This window comes from Strongylocentrotus purpuratus, unplaced genomic scaffold, assembly GCF_000002235.5.
Source record: "Strongylocentrotus purpuratus isolate Spur 01 unplaced genomic scaffold, Spur_5.0 spur5_scaffold_21, whole genome shotgun sequence".
NCBI classification, from domain to species: Eukaryota; Metazoa; Echinodermata; class Echinoidea; order Camarodonta; family Strongylocentrotidae; genus Strongylocentrotus; species Strongylocentrotus purpuratus.
In genome coordinates this window covers 27,493,229-27,509,241 of record NW_022145607.1, presented here as the reverse complement: position 1 = coordinate 27,509,241, position 16,013 = coordinate 27,493,229, and the positions used below count along the sequence as shown (strand labels likewise).

At 38.1% G+C, this 16,013-nt stretch overlaps 1 protein-coding gene across 1 annotated transcript; it reads right to left on the bottom strand.

The window, feature by feature from the left end:
* Positions 1-5,012: 5,012 nt before the first annotated feature.
* Positions 5,013-6,136, bottom strand: LOC587648 (beta-1 adrenergic receptor-like). The gene has a single exon (XM_787362.2). It carries the CDS (start codon positions 5,983-5,985, stop codon positions 5,107-5,109), a length of 879 nt encoding a protein of 292 aa, XP_792455.1. The 5' UTR covers positions 5,986-6,136; the 3' UTR covers positions 5,013-5,106.
* Between the last annotated feature and the right edge of the window lie 9,877 nt (positions 6,137-16,013).

Genomic DNA, 16,013 nt, shown 5'->3' with positions numbered 1-16,013 from the left:
TATTAGGCGTATGCATACCACTGAAAAAAAGGGCGTAACAAGAGTCCTAGCATTGATGGGGCACTGGAACCAGTGCGGGGTTGTGGGAGGTGATGCGCTACCGTTGCACCGGTCTTACTCGGTGTATGAAATACGAGTTAACAAGGCCACCGATTAGACGGGGAATGTGAATGGGGATCCAGCCGGTTTTCCCTCTCAATTCATTGAATTTTATCTGTGTAATATTTCTTGTTTTTCTCTTTCCCCTTTTCTTCTTCTTTTTCTTCTCCTTCTTCTTCTTCTTTATTTTTCCTTGTTTTCTCATCTTCTTCGTCTTCTTCTTGTTGTTGATATTCAACAGCATTATCATTATCCCCACCATGCCCTCCTTCTCCATCTCCTCCTCCGTCTCCGTTTAGTCTCATTTCACAACGCCCCCTATCGTCAGAGTCAGCAGCCTACATGTTAGCCTATGGAATTTTACCCCCAAAAAAAAATCGTTTTAAAAAAATCTTTTTTTTTTGTTTAAACGAAAAGCACATCCACCCCGACGTACGTTATCACTAGCTCTTTCATTGGAACCCTCATGTCCTATTGACTTTTGAAACCTCACCCACCGTAATTTGATCAAAATAGGTTGCAAGCTCGCCATTGCCTTTAATACACATGTGAAACAAGTCGAACTTTGGACTCAGTTTGCCAAGCGAATTTAAGATTATAGGTCAAGCACACAAAGGATAAGAAGCATGAATTATCATAGATCACTTCTGCTTGGTTCATTATGTCCATTTCATCAAATCCCCCACCGTAATTTTTCCATTTAGTAAAATCAAACATTTTGCCGAGGTAAGCAAAAACATGAATATTCATGATCACCATGGACTATTCGATTATTTAACAGAGGGGTGAAATTGTGCATCACATCAAACTCCCCTACTTTAAGTCAAGTATTTCATTGTATTATGTAGTTTGGTAGGATTATTTTAATAACCGTTTAATTATCAGATATCAATGATAGTTTAAAGATATGGAAAATGTTCTTGTATTTTATTTTTAGCAAAGCAATCTCACATACAAATTCACTACCAAGTGTCGTCTTATCCGCCGATTGTCATCTGCTATATACGTCCAGCGAGCGAAAATGAGACAACCGGAGCAATATGTTTTCGACATTCGATCAGGCACACGTTCCTCATTGCTCCGCCATTGAACCCCGCAATATTCAAGCCGTCTGTTGGTTATGGATCAGTCATGTATCCGACATCGCTTGAAGATCGGATCCAATATTTTGTAAAGCCTTTGCCTATAGTTCCTTTTCATCACCATGTAGATGAAAGGATTAATCCAACATTGTGACGTGGACAGAATTACCACAATTCTAAAAGCTACTGAACTCACGCATCCCCCAAAATGTACCGTGTAAATCTGCCACACTGCCGTAGGTAACCAGGCAACGAAGAATGCCGCAGAGACTGCGATGCAGACGAGCACTCCTTTCAGCTCCGATGGTTGCCGCCTACCCGGCATCCGCGGATCACCTTTCGCGCCTTTTCGCTTCTGCGTTTTGTCCGATGACGTTGCGTCCGTTTTCAAGTCTTTATTGAGGGCGCTGTCCCTGAACCGGCCCTCCGATTCGGCGATTCGACGAGCTTGTTTTCTCGAAACGTTGGCAACCATTCCTTGCATGATTGTCATCATGATTGCGAACAAAATCAGGATGTATGAAAACACGTAAATGCTGTAAGTTAAGGGTCCTCGTGCAACAAAGTTAGCGTAACAGAAACCGACCATCGGATAAAACTGAACATCTGAGAAAGGCCCCTTGCTTCCTATACCTATAAACACGGCCATCAGCGCGTAGTAACTAACGGTAACGAAGAGAGAAACGGCAGTGGCCCTGGACTTGGTGATCATGGACGCGTACTTGAATGGCTGAACGACGGCGATGAAGCAATCGTAAGTGACGAGGAGAATGAGGATGATGGATATACCAAGATTCGTGAGAATCAGGTAGATACAAAACACGCAAATTCCACGACCGAATGGCCAAGACTTCAGAACTACTGCCGGTATCGAGGGTACCCAACCAATACCCGTACACAGATCCGACATCGATAGGAAGTAAAATACCACTTTCCTAGGTTCACTGATGTCCGTCAACTTTCGAAGCACCACAAAATTGAGCGTATTCCCAACGAAGCAAAGAAGACAGGAAACAACCAGGAAAGCTGTGTAAACGTACTGCACTGTTGCGTGTCCCAAAACTTCTTCAGTTGAGCTACCATTAGCTCGGCAGTTTATTGAATCCATATTTCCGCTGAATGTAGCCAAATCTTTATCAGCCGCCAACAAGTTGATCCTTTGTTTTTCCAATGGCGCATGCATTCCAAAAGTTTAATGGAAGGACCGTCCACTGTGCCACACGAAATTGCAGCCTGGCTTCGATGTTCATTCGTTGGAATATGTTTCCCTTTCCAGACATGCAAATTAAGCTACTTTTTTCTTCTCTATCTCTCTCTCTCTCTCTCTCTCTCTCTCGCTCTCTCTTTCAACCCCGCTTACGAGTGCTTTGACAGAGTCTGATGACCCGACTTTATAATTAAACGCTTATAGGTATGCTAACCTCGTTTCGCCCAGTTAATAGGGACTTTTAGATTTGCGTGGACTGATACGTGTGACGTCCATTCACGGCAGTGCATTAACAGGACGTCGATCGTAGCATAGACCTATTGTCTTCGTGCGAATCTAAAAGTCCCTAATGTCAATTAGTGAAGAACAGGACTGGTAATCAGAATTAGGGCTGCAGTAGAATGAATAAAACAATCATTAGAGAGAGGACGATTAAAGATTAATATCACTATAATAATTTAATGCTTGTCGCATTTGCTTAGAAACACACAACAGAATAATATATGTAATATAACATTTTCCACGACGGATGGGCTAGAGACAGTTGAATATTTTTGGAGTAGTGTGTCAACTATAATCAAATTGAAATAAGCACCCTAAAAAGAAGTTTTTTTGTAAAATAACCATTTCAGGTCTTCTTTATTTTTTCTTCATAATAATATAAACATATTCACATTTTTAGCATTTGCCTCCATTTCTGGAGGGATTTGCATGGTTTTCTAATATTTTCTTCTATTTGTAAACGATAACTTATTTAGGTAAATAAAAATATGAAGAAGCCTCTTTTAGTTGTTTTCTTTTTAAATTCTTTTCCAACAAAAGTTTTGTAAATAGTAAAAGGTGCATAATTCAAAATAATATCAACATCTTTTTCCTTCTTTGAATTAAAATCAATACCAAACAATAGACGACATGGTTAGAAATTAAAAGTAGACATGAAATTTTTCTTTATAGTCCTTTCAACTTCATTCCAAAACATACTGACTTCGTTACAAAAAAAGGATGTGCATACAATCACCTTTTTTATTACAATAATAACATTGATCATTGGCATTAACTTTCCATTTAAACAAATTATATGGTATTGCTAAAATATTACACATGAATTTGAAATTGAAGTTAATTAGTATCTGTCTTTTATACTTTTTAACTTAAATAACCAAACATCTGACCATACAGGTATATATTCAATTTCCAAAGTATGACGCCAAAATTCCTCCGCTCTAGATTTTTCGATTTTTGTTTTAATTAACTCATGATATATTCTTTAACTGTTAACTGTCTAACTGAAATCATATCCTCAATCAATTTTATATCATTATTTACAAACGCTGTGGATCTAAATTTCATATACTCTCTATGTTCTGCATTCATATCTGCAAGTACTAACACATTCCCGAGTGATTGAATCGCTCTTCTAATACATGCATATTGACTATACCACCTTCCATCCTTAAATAATATTTTCGCACTTAACTCATTAACTGGTAGAAGACCTTTACCATCCATTAAATCCAAAAAAAACAAAATGTCAGAATTTATCCAATTCCTATAAAAATTTTAAAAAAAGCATTTTCCTTTTATACGTTACATTTGTATTCAGCCAAATCATTTCTCTACGATAGTTGCCAAAAGTACATGATCGATGAAGAAAAAGTTCCTAATTAAATTATAGTAGAAATGAGGCATCTTGTTCTCTAGAAAACTTGCGTTTTTTGTATTATATTTACAATTCATGATCACCTTTCTACCACCAATTTGCTCAAACCAGTAGTCAAACATACATTTGCAACCTGCATTTAATTCGTCGCTTAGATATTTACAAAACCAATTTATATTTAACGATGCAACCTTTGTTTGAACATCTAACATATCTAAACCACCTTCTTGAATACTATTTAATACATTTGACCTTTTAACCTTTGCAGGTCTCCCTTTCCATAGAAAATAAAAAAATAACATATCGAGCTCCTTAATTATCTCTTTAGGACGAGACAAAACTTGTGATGTATAAATGATTTTCGACATTATCAAGGATTTTAATATCATTATTTTCCCTTTAACCCTAAAGGTGGTTATTCACATTTGCAAGCAGAAAATGAAGTGTTTGAATATTGTGGGTAGAATATAATCTGTCCAAAAACGCCTGGAGAAGATGACAACTAATAACAACTTAATGTACACAGGAATTAGATTTTAAAAAAGAGTAACAACTACATTTACATAATGTACAAGTAATGTACACACACACACGCACACAACACACACAAACACGCATATATTCTTTCTCTCTCTCTCTCTCTCATTTCATATATTGCATTGAGGGGGCACTGGAACCAGGGCGGGGTTGTGGGAGGTGATCCGCTACCGTTGCACCGGTCTTACTCGGTGTATGAAATACGAGTTAACAAGGTCACCGATTAGACGGGGAATGTGCAAGAGGATTCAGCCATTTTTCTGTTCCAAATCGTTAACTTTTATTTGTGTATTCTCTTTTCTTGTTTTTCTCTTTCTCCTTTTCTTCTTCTTTTTCTTCTCATTCTTCTTCTTCTTCATTTTTTCCTTGTTTTCTCATCTTCTTCTTCTTGTTGATATTCAACAGCATCATCTCCTTCTCCTCCGTGTCATTCTTTTTCTTATATTTTTCGCCATTCGATTAGGCACATGTTCCCCTATTGCTCCGCCATTGAACCACGCAATGTTCAAGCCGTCTGTTGGTTATGGATCAGTCATGACTTGTATCCGACATCGCTTGAAGATCGGATCCAATATTTTGTAAAGCCTTTGCCTATAGTTCCTTTTCATCACCATGTAGATGAAAGGATTAATCCAACATTGTGGTGTGGAAAGAATAACCACAATTCTAAAAGCTACTGAACTCACGCATTCCCCAAAATGTACCGTGTAAATCTGCCACACTGCCGTAGGTAACCAGGCAACGAAGAATGCCACAGAGACGGCGATGCAGACGAGCACTCCTTTCAGCTCCGATGGTTGCCGCCTACCCGGCATCCGCGGATCTCCCTTCGGGCCTTTGCGCTTCTGCGTTTTGTCCGATGACATTGCGTCCGTTTTGAAGTCTTCAGTGAGGGCGCTGTGCCTGAACCGGCCCTCCGATTCGGCGATGCGACGAGCTTGTTTTCTCGAAACGTTGGCAACCATTCCCTGCATGATTGTCATCATGATTGCGAACAAAAGCAGGATGTATGAAACACCGTACATGCTGTAAGTAAAGGGTCCTCGTGCAACAAAGTTAACGTAACAGAAACCAACCATCGGATAAAACTTAACATCAGTGAAAGGCCCCTTGCTTCCTACACCTATAAACACGGCCATCACCGCGTAGTAACTAAAGGTAACGAAGAGAGAAACTGCAATGGCCCTGGACTTGGTGATCATGGACGCGTACTTGTACGGGTAAACGACGGCGATGAAGCAATCGTAAGTGACGAGGAGAATGAGGATGATGGATATACCAAGATTCGTGAGAATCAGGTAGATACAAAACACGCAAAATCCACGACCGAATGGCCAAGACTTCAGAACTACTGCCGGTATCGAGGGTACCCAACCAATACCCGTACACAGATCCGACATCGATAGGAAGTAGAATACCACTTTCCTAGGTTCACTAATGTCCGTCAACTTTCGAAGCACCACAAAATTGAGCGTATTCCCAACGAAGCAAAGAAGACAGGAAACAACCAGGAAAGCTGCGTAAACGTACTGCACTGTTGCGTGTCCCAAAACTTCTTCAGTTGAGCTATCATTAGATAGGCAGTTTGTTGAATCCATAGTTACTCTGAGTCTAGCCAAATCCTTATCAGCCTCCAACAACTTGGTCCTTTGTTTTTTCAATGGCACATTCATTCCAAAAGTTTAATGGAAGGACCGTCCACTGTGCCCCACGAAAATGCAGCCTGGTATCGATGTTCATTCTTTGGAATACGTTTGTCATTATATTTCTTTCCAGACATGCAAAATAAAATGATGCTCCTTGTGTTTCTTTCTTTATTTCTCTCTCTCTCTCTCTCTCTCTCTCTCTCTCTCTCTCTCTCTCTCTCTCGTTTTCAACCCATTAACCCCGCACGCTCAAGAGTGCTCTGACAGAGTCCAATTTTTATCAAGGCTTACTGCATGCTGATGACCCGACTTTATAATTAAACGCTTAGGTATGCTAACTTCGTTTCGCCCAGGTATAATGTCAATAAGTGAAGAACAGGTAATCAGAATTAGAGCTGAAGTGGAATAATTAAACCAGTCATTAGTGATTGGACGATCAAAGATTTATATCACTACAATAGTTTGTTGCTTATCGCAGTTGCCTTAATCGTCTTTGTAATGTAAAATTTTCCGCGACGGATGGGCTATAAAGAGTTGAATATTTTTGGAGAAGTGCGTCAACAAAAATCAAATTGAAATAATCACCCTAAAGGTATATAGTTATTAACATTTGCAATCAGAAAATAAAGTGTTTGAATATTATGGATAGAATAATCTATCCAAAAACAACTGGGAAGATGAATTTTGGAAGAATCACAATTCAGTGTGTTGGAAATCGCTTTTTTTAAAATAATCTTATTCTATTTTCTTATAGTGCACTTAATGTATGACTTGCCATAATTCCTCTAATTATCTTTTTAAATTGTAAGTTTTAGAAGGAATATTCTACTTTAAGAGATGCAGCTTGCAAGGCCCCCCTCCAACATGTTCTGCCACTAATCAGTGTTAGGCCCTGTTTCATAAAACTTGTTTTCAAACTTAATTTCAACTTTAAAATATCCCTGAAAAGCAGATTGAGAGAAAGAGAAAGATACGGTCACGGTAATTAAATATTTTCTTGGCGCATTTTCATTCCGAAATCATCTGAAAAGCAATATATATATATAATAATAATAATAATAATAACAATCCACTCCAAATTTTATTAAAGGTAAAGACCAGTATTGGAAACGCCCCAATTTCAAAAAATGAAATGGAAGCTCTCATTACCAATCATGTGAAAGAATATGTTTTGACTAATACATGATGATAAAAAATTTGCCGGGAAACCGCCTACTAATTCATATATTTGGTAGATTTGTTTCTCTCATGGTCTGTGAGAGATATAGGGTAGTCCCATATACATCTTTCTGTGTATAGTACTTGTAACTTTACGAAGAATGGCCAAATTTCTTATCATTTTGATGATTCCAGAACCTTGCAGATGCTAGATGATCAACCTTTTCTGATCGATTCCACAACGTTTCTTTCACAATGCAATCGCATGACCATAACTGGTCTTTACCTTTAAGTTAAACCGAAAATGTAAATTCTTTTTTGCCCAATTGATTGTGAGCCCGGCAGCCACTGATCAGCGCCAGATCGACGTTGCTCTATCTTTTGTTGAACGCCAATCAAGGTAGCAGCAACCAGCAACTCCCGTCTTTTAATAATGATAATGAAACGGTCATCGCAATGTAAGCTCTAGACATACTAAATTGGGTTTTCCGGGAGACATCAGCTGCACTTCAACTTGGTTTCGAACCCGGGACTTCCCGGTTACGAAACCACTACACTACTACTGAGCCATTGCGCCTCCTCGTCATGGGCCGAGAGTAGCAAATGTAAATTAATGTCTTGCCAAGAAACGTCACTGCCGTGACGGGGATACAAACCCCGTACTGAACTTTTTCAACTTTAACTGCATGACGCCCCCCCCCCCTCTCCCAATCCCCTTGAAGATAATTATGGGCATCGTTTCACCAGACCGTCGTCGAAAAAGTTGGCGTACAGCATGAATTGATGTTTGGTGAATCTGCCTACTTATAGAATGTTTCGTGAATCCATGGATAGTAGGTCCATGGTGAAGCACTGCCCGAAAAATAAGACGCGCCCGGGTTCTCAAGTATTAGGGACTTTTAGATTTGCACAACGACAACGTGGATTTTAACGTCCTTTTGATGCACTGCCTTGAATCATGGACGTCACACGTATCAGTCCATACAAATCTAAAAGTCCCTACTGTTAGGGCTATTGGTCACACCATTAGTATGGTAGCCTGCCCTTACTCAAAAGGACGTTGATAAATCTTTGTGTCAAAAGAGCCCGCTCTTTGGGCGTTTAGGAGAATTGACGGACGATGAACAAGCTCTGCTCCTATAGTAAGTTTCTCTTTTCTCGTGCTATTTCTATTATATTTGTCACTTCATTGTATATTTTGGGGTAATATACTTAATCATTGTATTATATTTTTGCATGAGAAATAAAATAATTTGAATCATTGAATCAAAATCTTGTTTATAACCACTCCACTGAGGAATTCGTACTAACAGTTTTGTTTTAGAACAACATTCTTAGTTTTCACTCTTCAACTTTTATCTTTTCACAGCCTTCTCAATCTCGATCATCACTTATAGCCTTTATTTATTTATTTTGTATTTTTTTGGTACACAACACATAAAACTGTTTAAAACTCAATTCCATTATTATCTCTTCCTTGCTATTCTTTATACTTCTTCCTCAATTCTTCTAGTGGGTTCTTTTCACGCAAAAAATTACCAACAGCCTTTCCAGTAAGGATACTGACCTCTTCAACGTTAAAGGTACTATGTCCCTTTTGCAGCCAACCTCAAATTCTGTAGAACTTTGCAGGAATTATGAATATATCATGTATGTCCTATCTGTGAAATCTAAACGTTAGCAATGTCCTCATATTCAAATTATGCAAGGAAACCCGTTTACTTGCTAGACTTCACTGTCAGACACTATTGAGTGACTGACTGGCTTTTTTCTTCTTTGGTAATAAAATACATAAAATGAGCTGTAAAGGGTACACTAGCATTTGTCTACATCGATAACACACTTCTTGTGATGACAAAAATTAAACTGATTGAATCTTTGCGCAGCATAAAACGTATGACCGTTCGGTACAATGGTATGAAAATCAAGACTATTACTTATTGGCTCTATAGCTCCTAAGTCGATTTGACATCTAATAGTCGTTATTTTCCCACTTGAAGACATTTTCAAGCCCTATCTTTTTAGGGAAGTTCTAAATTAGTATCATTTTTCAAATGCCGTTGGAATTTAACCTTTACATTTTTTGGGCCTGCAAATGGGACATAGTACCTTTAAAGAAAAAGAAAAAGAATATATATATAAAATCATGTATACGTCTTTTAACACTCTTATTTATTTCATGTATTTGTAATCATTTTTTTTAGAAAAAGAGTATTAATACTAAGAGAGTTACCCTGTTTAAATAAAACGAATAAATAAATATAAATAAATAAAAAAAGAATCCAATTTAGCCAAATCTATATATTCAAAAAAGTAAATCTGATTTGAAAGGAAAACAAATCAACAGAATAGGTGAAATATTTACCCCTGAAGGATGAACGCCTATAAACCTAATATAAACGACAACGAAAGCTCTGCTTTTGGCGTACCGGCCCCGAAAATCTCGCATGTGATTGGTTCAAACCACGTGATTTCTATCAATTGACCAATCAAAGAAACGTACCGCTAAAGGATAACGCGCGCGAATCGAAAAGTAGATTCCGTGCAAATTAATACGTTTAAAAATGAAATGGAAGGAGTCGAAGGATTGAGAAGCAATTTTGCTGTCAGTCTCAGATAGATTCTGTCTCTTCCCCCCCCCCCCCCTCCCACTCCGTGAAGTGAACGGAGAGGTAACCATGGTTGGGGGGGGGGGGGGTGATAGGTGCCAAAATATTTTCGGCAATGGTTCAAAGCAATCAAGAGGTAGAAGCGTGTGGCCGGGTTGCACCCCTCCCCAAGGGCGAGGCCAGGAGAGTTACAGAGCGCGCGAAGCGCGCTCCCTATGGTGTTGGGTCGTCTTTGGGTTGGGTGCAGGGAGGGCCCTCCCCCGCGAAGCGCGCAAGCTTTGACGTTTCATTTACTTATTAGAGAAAGAAGACGATACGTTGGACCGTTCTCGACTCTTAATCCTTGTTTGAATCAAGTAGGCCTACCCCTTCCTCCGCGCGTAGCGCGGAAGCTCTGACGGTTCATTAGATTATTAAAGAAAGAAGGCGATTCGATATGTACCATCCTTAATTCTTAATGTTTGAATCAAGTTCACCTTCCTCCGCGCATAGCGCGGAAGCTCCGACGTTTTATTAGATCATTGAAGAAAGAAGACGAATACATGTACCATTCTCGACTTTTAATCCTTGTGTGAATTCAGTTTTCAGCCTCCCGTGCGAAGCGCGGAAGCTTTGACGTTTCATTAAATTATTAGAGAAAGAAGACGATTCGTTGTATCGTGTCCTTGTCTGAGTGCAATTCGCTCCCGCCCTCCCGCGCGGAAGCTTTGACGTTTTAATATATTATTAGTCTTAATTCTTGTCTGTATTCATTTTCGCCCATCCAGCGCTAAGCGCGGAAGCTTTATAGTTTCATTAAATTATTAGAGAAGGAAGACGATTCGTCGTATCGTGTCCTTGTCTGAATTCAGTTTTTCCCCTCCCGCGCGACGCACGGAAGTTTTGACGTTTCATTTGATTATAACTCTTAATCCATGTCTGAAATCACTTTCGCCTATCCCGCGCGGAAGCTTTCACGTTTCATTAAATTATTAGCAAAAGAAGATGATTCGTTGTATCGTGTACTTTGACGTTTCATTTGATTATAACTCTTAATCCTAGTCTGAATTCAGTTGCCCCCTCCCGCGTGAAGCGCGGAAGCTTTCCCGTTTCACTAAATTATTATAGAAAAAAGACGATTCGTTGTACTGTTCTGTATATTAATCCTTGTCTGAATTTAGTTTCCCCAGTCATGATGTACGTATGGAACGTACGTTCGCAAATCTTTGCATGTCCAGCCCGAGTGGATGGTAGCATGTTATTTCCCGGCAGTGCTTGTCGCAATAGCTTCTGGAAAGGAATTGTATACTACCATTAGTGTTAACGGCCACTATTTAGGTCCATTAGTGACTATACAAAATATATGCTCTTCCTGGCTATTTGGTAATGTGTCAGTTTGCAACAGAAATGGAGAAACGCGAATTTTGTTGAAAATCATGTGATATCACGAACATTTATAAATCACTTGTATGAAATACGCCAGTGACATAGGCCTAAATCAGCTTTTCAATAAAACAAAAATAAGTTGTGACATAATAATCTTTCTCCAAAAATGAATTTTTAAAGGAAATATCAGGAAATAAAATGAGTGAAAAAAATAAAAAATAAAGATACAATGACGTAAATTTTAAAAAGGGTGAACGGAAACAACATAACAACTTTCTTCTAAGTCATACTAATGTCCGAAAATCTTTCTCCTTGTCTCCGATCTCATAACGAATTTGTCACAGAGTTCATCTATGCTTACACTGTCCAGGATTGTCTGATGTTGCAGATTGCTACTTTTGCGCTTCGCGCTTAACATTTAGCTCGTTGCTTTTTAACGCTGCGTCTTGCATCTGGCGCACTGCATTTCTATGATGCTGTTGATTGAACAAAGTGAATTAATTCATCAATTCCTGATGAAGCCGTATGAACGAGAATTCAATTTATTCTTGTCTCATATACGGTTGTCACATTAACTTCGTATATATGTATGTATTATGAAAATGAGATAACAAAATGTGTATATTGATGCCTTTGACGGTCATCTTGCGAGTAATAACCATTAACTACTCTCATCGGGCTCTCATCATTATTATTATTATTTTTTTATTTTTTTTTGGAGGGTGAATTATTCAGGGGGGGGGGGGGATGATTGTACAGGCCAAACCCCCACCTGAAATATGGGGGGGGGGGATATATCCCCCCATCCCCCCCGGGATCGACACCCATGCGTGTTACCAAAATGTCCGGTAAGGGCCTATCTCACTGAGCAGCGAATGCTTGCGAACGTTGCGAATTTGGATTCGCCAACTTTTCTGCCGAATGTTGGCGAAAATCAGCGACATTTGGTGACGTTTAGCGCCTATTATAGCAACATTTGAGCGAATGTCTCCGAAAGTGTTTGCGAAAGGCAGTTGGCGACTATTAGCGACTGTAAACGTTAGCGACAACTTTTGCGAAGATTAGCAACTATTTGCCAATCCTTAATTGCCACTATTAAGGACGAATTTGTGAACGTTTGAGACCTTTTGCTAACTACTGGTACTCAATGGGTCGATTTTATAAAGGAACCATATGGTAACGTGGTCGCTAGCTTTGGCGAAAACTGACGAAAACAAAGAGCAAAACCGTTTAACAACCGTTTGCAAAGGCTTACGACTGTTTTGCAAACGCTAACGACTGTTTTGCAAACGCCTGCAACTCACTGTTTGCGGAAAAATAAATTCGCAAAGAAATTTTGAACATGTTCAAAATTTCTTTGCGACAAGAAAAACTGTTTGCGATCTTTCTTGCAACCTTTTACAACATTTTACAACCTCTGGCGAAACCCCAAATTCGCTACGTTCGCAATTAAGCATTCGCCGCTCAGTGAGATAGGCCCTTAAAGGGGCCTACTTTCCACGTACCAAAGAGGCTCGTAGTACACACAAATCCGGCCCGTATTGACTTTACACACCGGACTTCAAGTTTCAAGTTTCAAGTTTCAAGTTTATTTGTCTTCCAGAAAACACATGTGACAAAATATAATAGAGTATAATCATAACAGTACAATGTAGAACAAAGGAAGACGAGGAGACCTTGGTTGAAGCACAGCTTGTTAAGTTAAGGCCCCCTCATATGATGTGACAAAGATAACCTATTATGAATACAACAACAAATATGGAATATATAAAACTATTTACAAAATACTCTCAGAGAACAACTACCCAACGTTGCATCTAATATGATCTAATATGGACAAACCCAAGCCGACACCAAGTCGAGACATCAATGAGTTATTGCTCTCTGAGTGCAGAGGTCAAGTAGGAATATATGGTATATGTAGTATGTACAGATGAGAAAGAAGAAGAAAAAAGAAAAGGGATAAAGGGGGTTATATGTCAAAGTCAAGAATTAACGAAAAAAAGATCAAGAGTAGAGTTAAATATGCTACAGTACACTAACAATAAAGCTTGATAACACATTCATGTGTCATCGACATACTTGTCAAGAAAATATGACTTAAGTCTACGTTTAAAAACTGAGATACTTGAAGCATTTGTTATGGTAGTATCAAGTGAATTCCAGAACCTGGGGCCAGTGGACATTAGTGTATTCAAAGTGAAGGTTGTCCTTGCATAATTATGGTAAATGGAGAGCAGAAGCCTGTCTAGTATTATAGCTGTGAATTTGGTTATTTCTTCTAAAGATTTGAGCAAGGGCAGGAGGGAGGTCTCCAGAGTGAATGCTAAACATGAGCATTCCAAGTTGCATTGAATAGAGATCTTCTAGTTTTAGAATACTGTTTTCATAATAAAGTAGATTTGTATGTGCACGATAATTTGCTTTACAAATTATTCTAATAACCCGCTTCTGCACAACAAAAAGCCTGTGGATTTGAGTTTTGGATGATTTGCCCCATGCCAACATACCATAATTGATATATGATAAAATAAGAGTAGAGTACAAAATGAACAATACCTCTTGAGGTATACATGATCTCAACTTATAAATAACACCAGTATTTTTTGACACCACTTTACTTAATTTGTCCACATGAGTTTTCCAATTCAGTTTCTCGTCTATGTATATGCCAAGAAATTTCGTTGAAGTTACTCTCTCAATTGGGTTATTATTGAATGCCACTTCGCCTGGCAAAATATTAACTGAATTACTGAACAGTATATAATTAGTTTTCTGAAGATTCAAGGATAACTTATTAGCATTAATCCACTTCATTAATTTTCGAAACTCTTCATTAACAGTTTTCAACAATGTTTGTGGACATCTATGAGAAAAAAATACACTTGAGTCATCAGCAAAAAATATGAATGATAATACACTTGATGAGCGTTGAAAATCATTAATATACAAAATGAATAAAAGTGGTCCCAAAATGGATCCCTGGGGAACACCACATGTTACTTTTTGGGGACTAGAGTCAATTCCATTTAAGGACACATATTGCTTTCTATCAGTTAGATAACTTCTAAACCAATCCAAGGCGACTCCCCTGACACCATAATGACATAATTTACTTAAGAGAATTTCATGGTCTACAGTATCAAAGGCCTTGGAAAAGTCTAAAAATGTACCAATGGTGTGTAAGCGACTATCTAAGGCAGAAGCAAGTTTATCTATAAGGTGTAAGATTGCATGTGTTGTTGTATGCTTCTCCCGAAAACCAAACTGATAATTACTGAAGACACATGTTTTGTTTAAAAATGTTATAGTTCTTACATAAATAATTTTTTCCAGAATTTTTGAAAAACAGGTTAACAAAGAAATCGGACGATAATTTGTCAGTAATTGAGAGTCACCTTTTTTAAAATTGGTACAACTTTTGCGATCTTCATGTTTATCGGTACAACTCCGCTTGACATAGACAAATTAAAAATATGAACTAGTGGTTGAAGGATACCGACAATAACTTGCTTAATAAGTTCGTTCCCAATATGATCATACCCAGGACTTTTCTTGTTCTTGAGGGCTCTAACAATACCAAGCATTCTTCTTCATTTGCACATCTTTGCATTTTCACCAGAAATAAACTTTGCATGTTAGGTTCTACTAAGTAATCATGAAATCAGTTGACTGTTAGGAATATTTTTTTTCAGATTCGGACCAATATTACAAAAATATTCATTAAACTTTTCCACTATATATTTTTTTATCTTCAACCATTTGGTCATCTATATTCATTTGTATTATACTTGTTACTTTACATGCTTTTTGAAATACATTTCTTATCACCTTCCACGTGCCCTTGATATTATTGTAAGTTGCTTTAAACTGTGCTAAATAGTATTGTTTTTTTGGCTGCACGCAGCACAGAATTCAGAGTATTTCTGTAAACGGAATATTTCCTTTTTAGAGCTACCGTCCCTGCTTTCTTATACTTATAAAACAGCTTATTTTTCTTATTTATTGATTTCAGCATAGCATTGGTGACCCACGGCATACGTGGAGTTCTTCTACGGTTGTTTTTACTCTTTACTACTGGAATATTAGCATCATACAACAATAAAAACCTATTCATGAAAATATCGAAGGCACTCTCATCACACTGATTCAAAAGAACATCACTCCAGTTTGTCGCCAATAACGCCTCTCTAAACTGATTAATATTTTCTGGGGTGTTTCTTCTAACATAAATGTTCTTATGGGTGACTACAAGTTTTTTTCCCAAAGGAATTACAGTATACACAGGAAAATGGTCAGACAAGTCCGACACAACAATAGTAGATAAGGGAAAAGGTTGTAAGTTACTAAAGATATTGTCAATTAGAGTAGCAGAGGATTCAGTTACTCTTGTTGGTTTTGTTATCAAGGGCAACAAAGAAAACGACAACATCAAATTCAGGAAATCATCAACATGAGCATCAACATTGTGCTGTAAAAGGTTTATATTATAATCTCCAACCAAAAATAAGGATTTACCGTTAAGTGACTGGCTTTCCAAAACTCTCTGCATTTCGTCCAAAAAAATGTTCAAAATACCATTGGGAGGTCTGTACACGACTCCAATTACGATATTATTTTTACCAGAAATAAAGACTTCAACAAAATAGC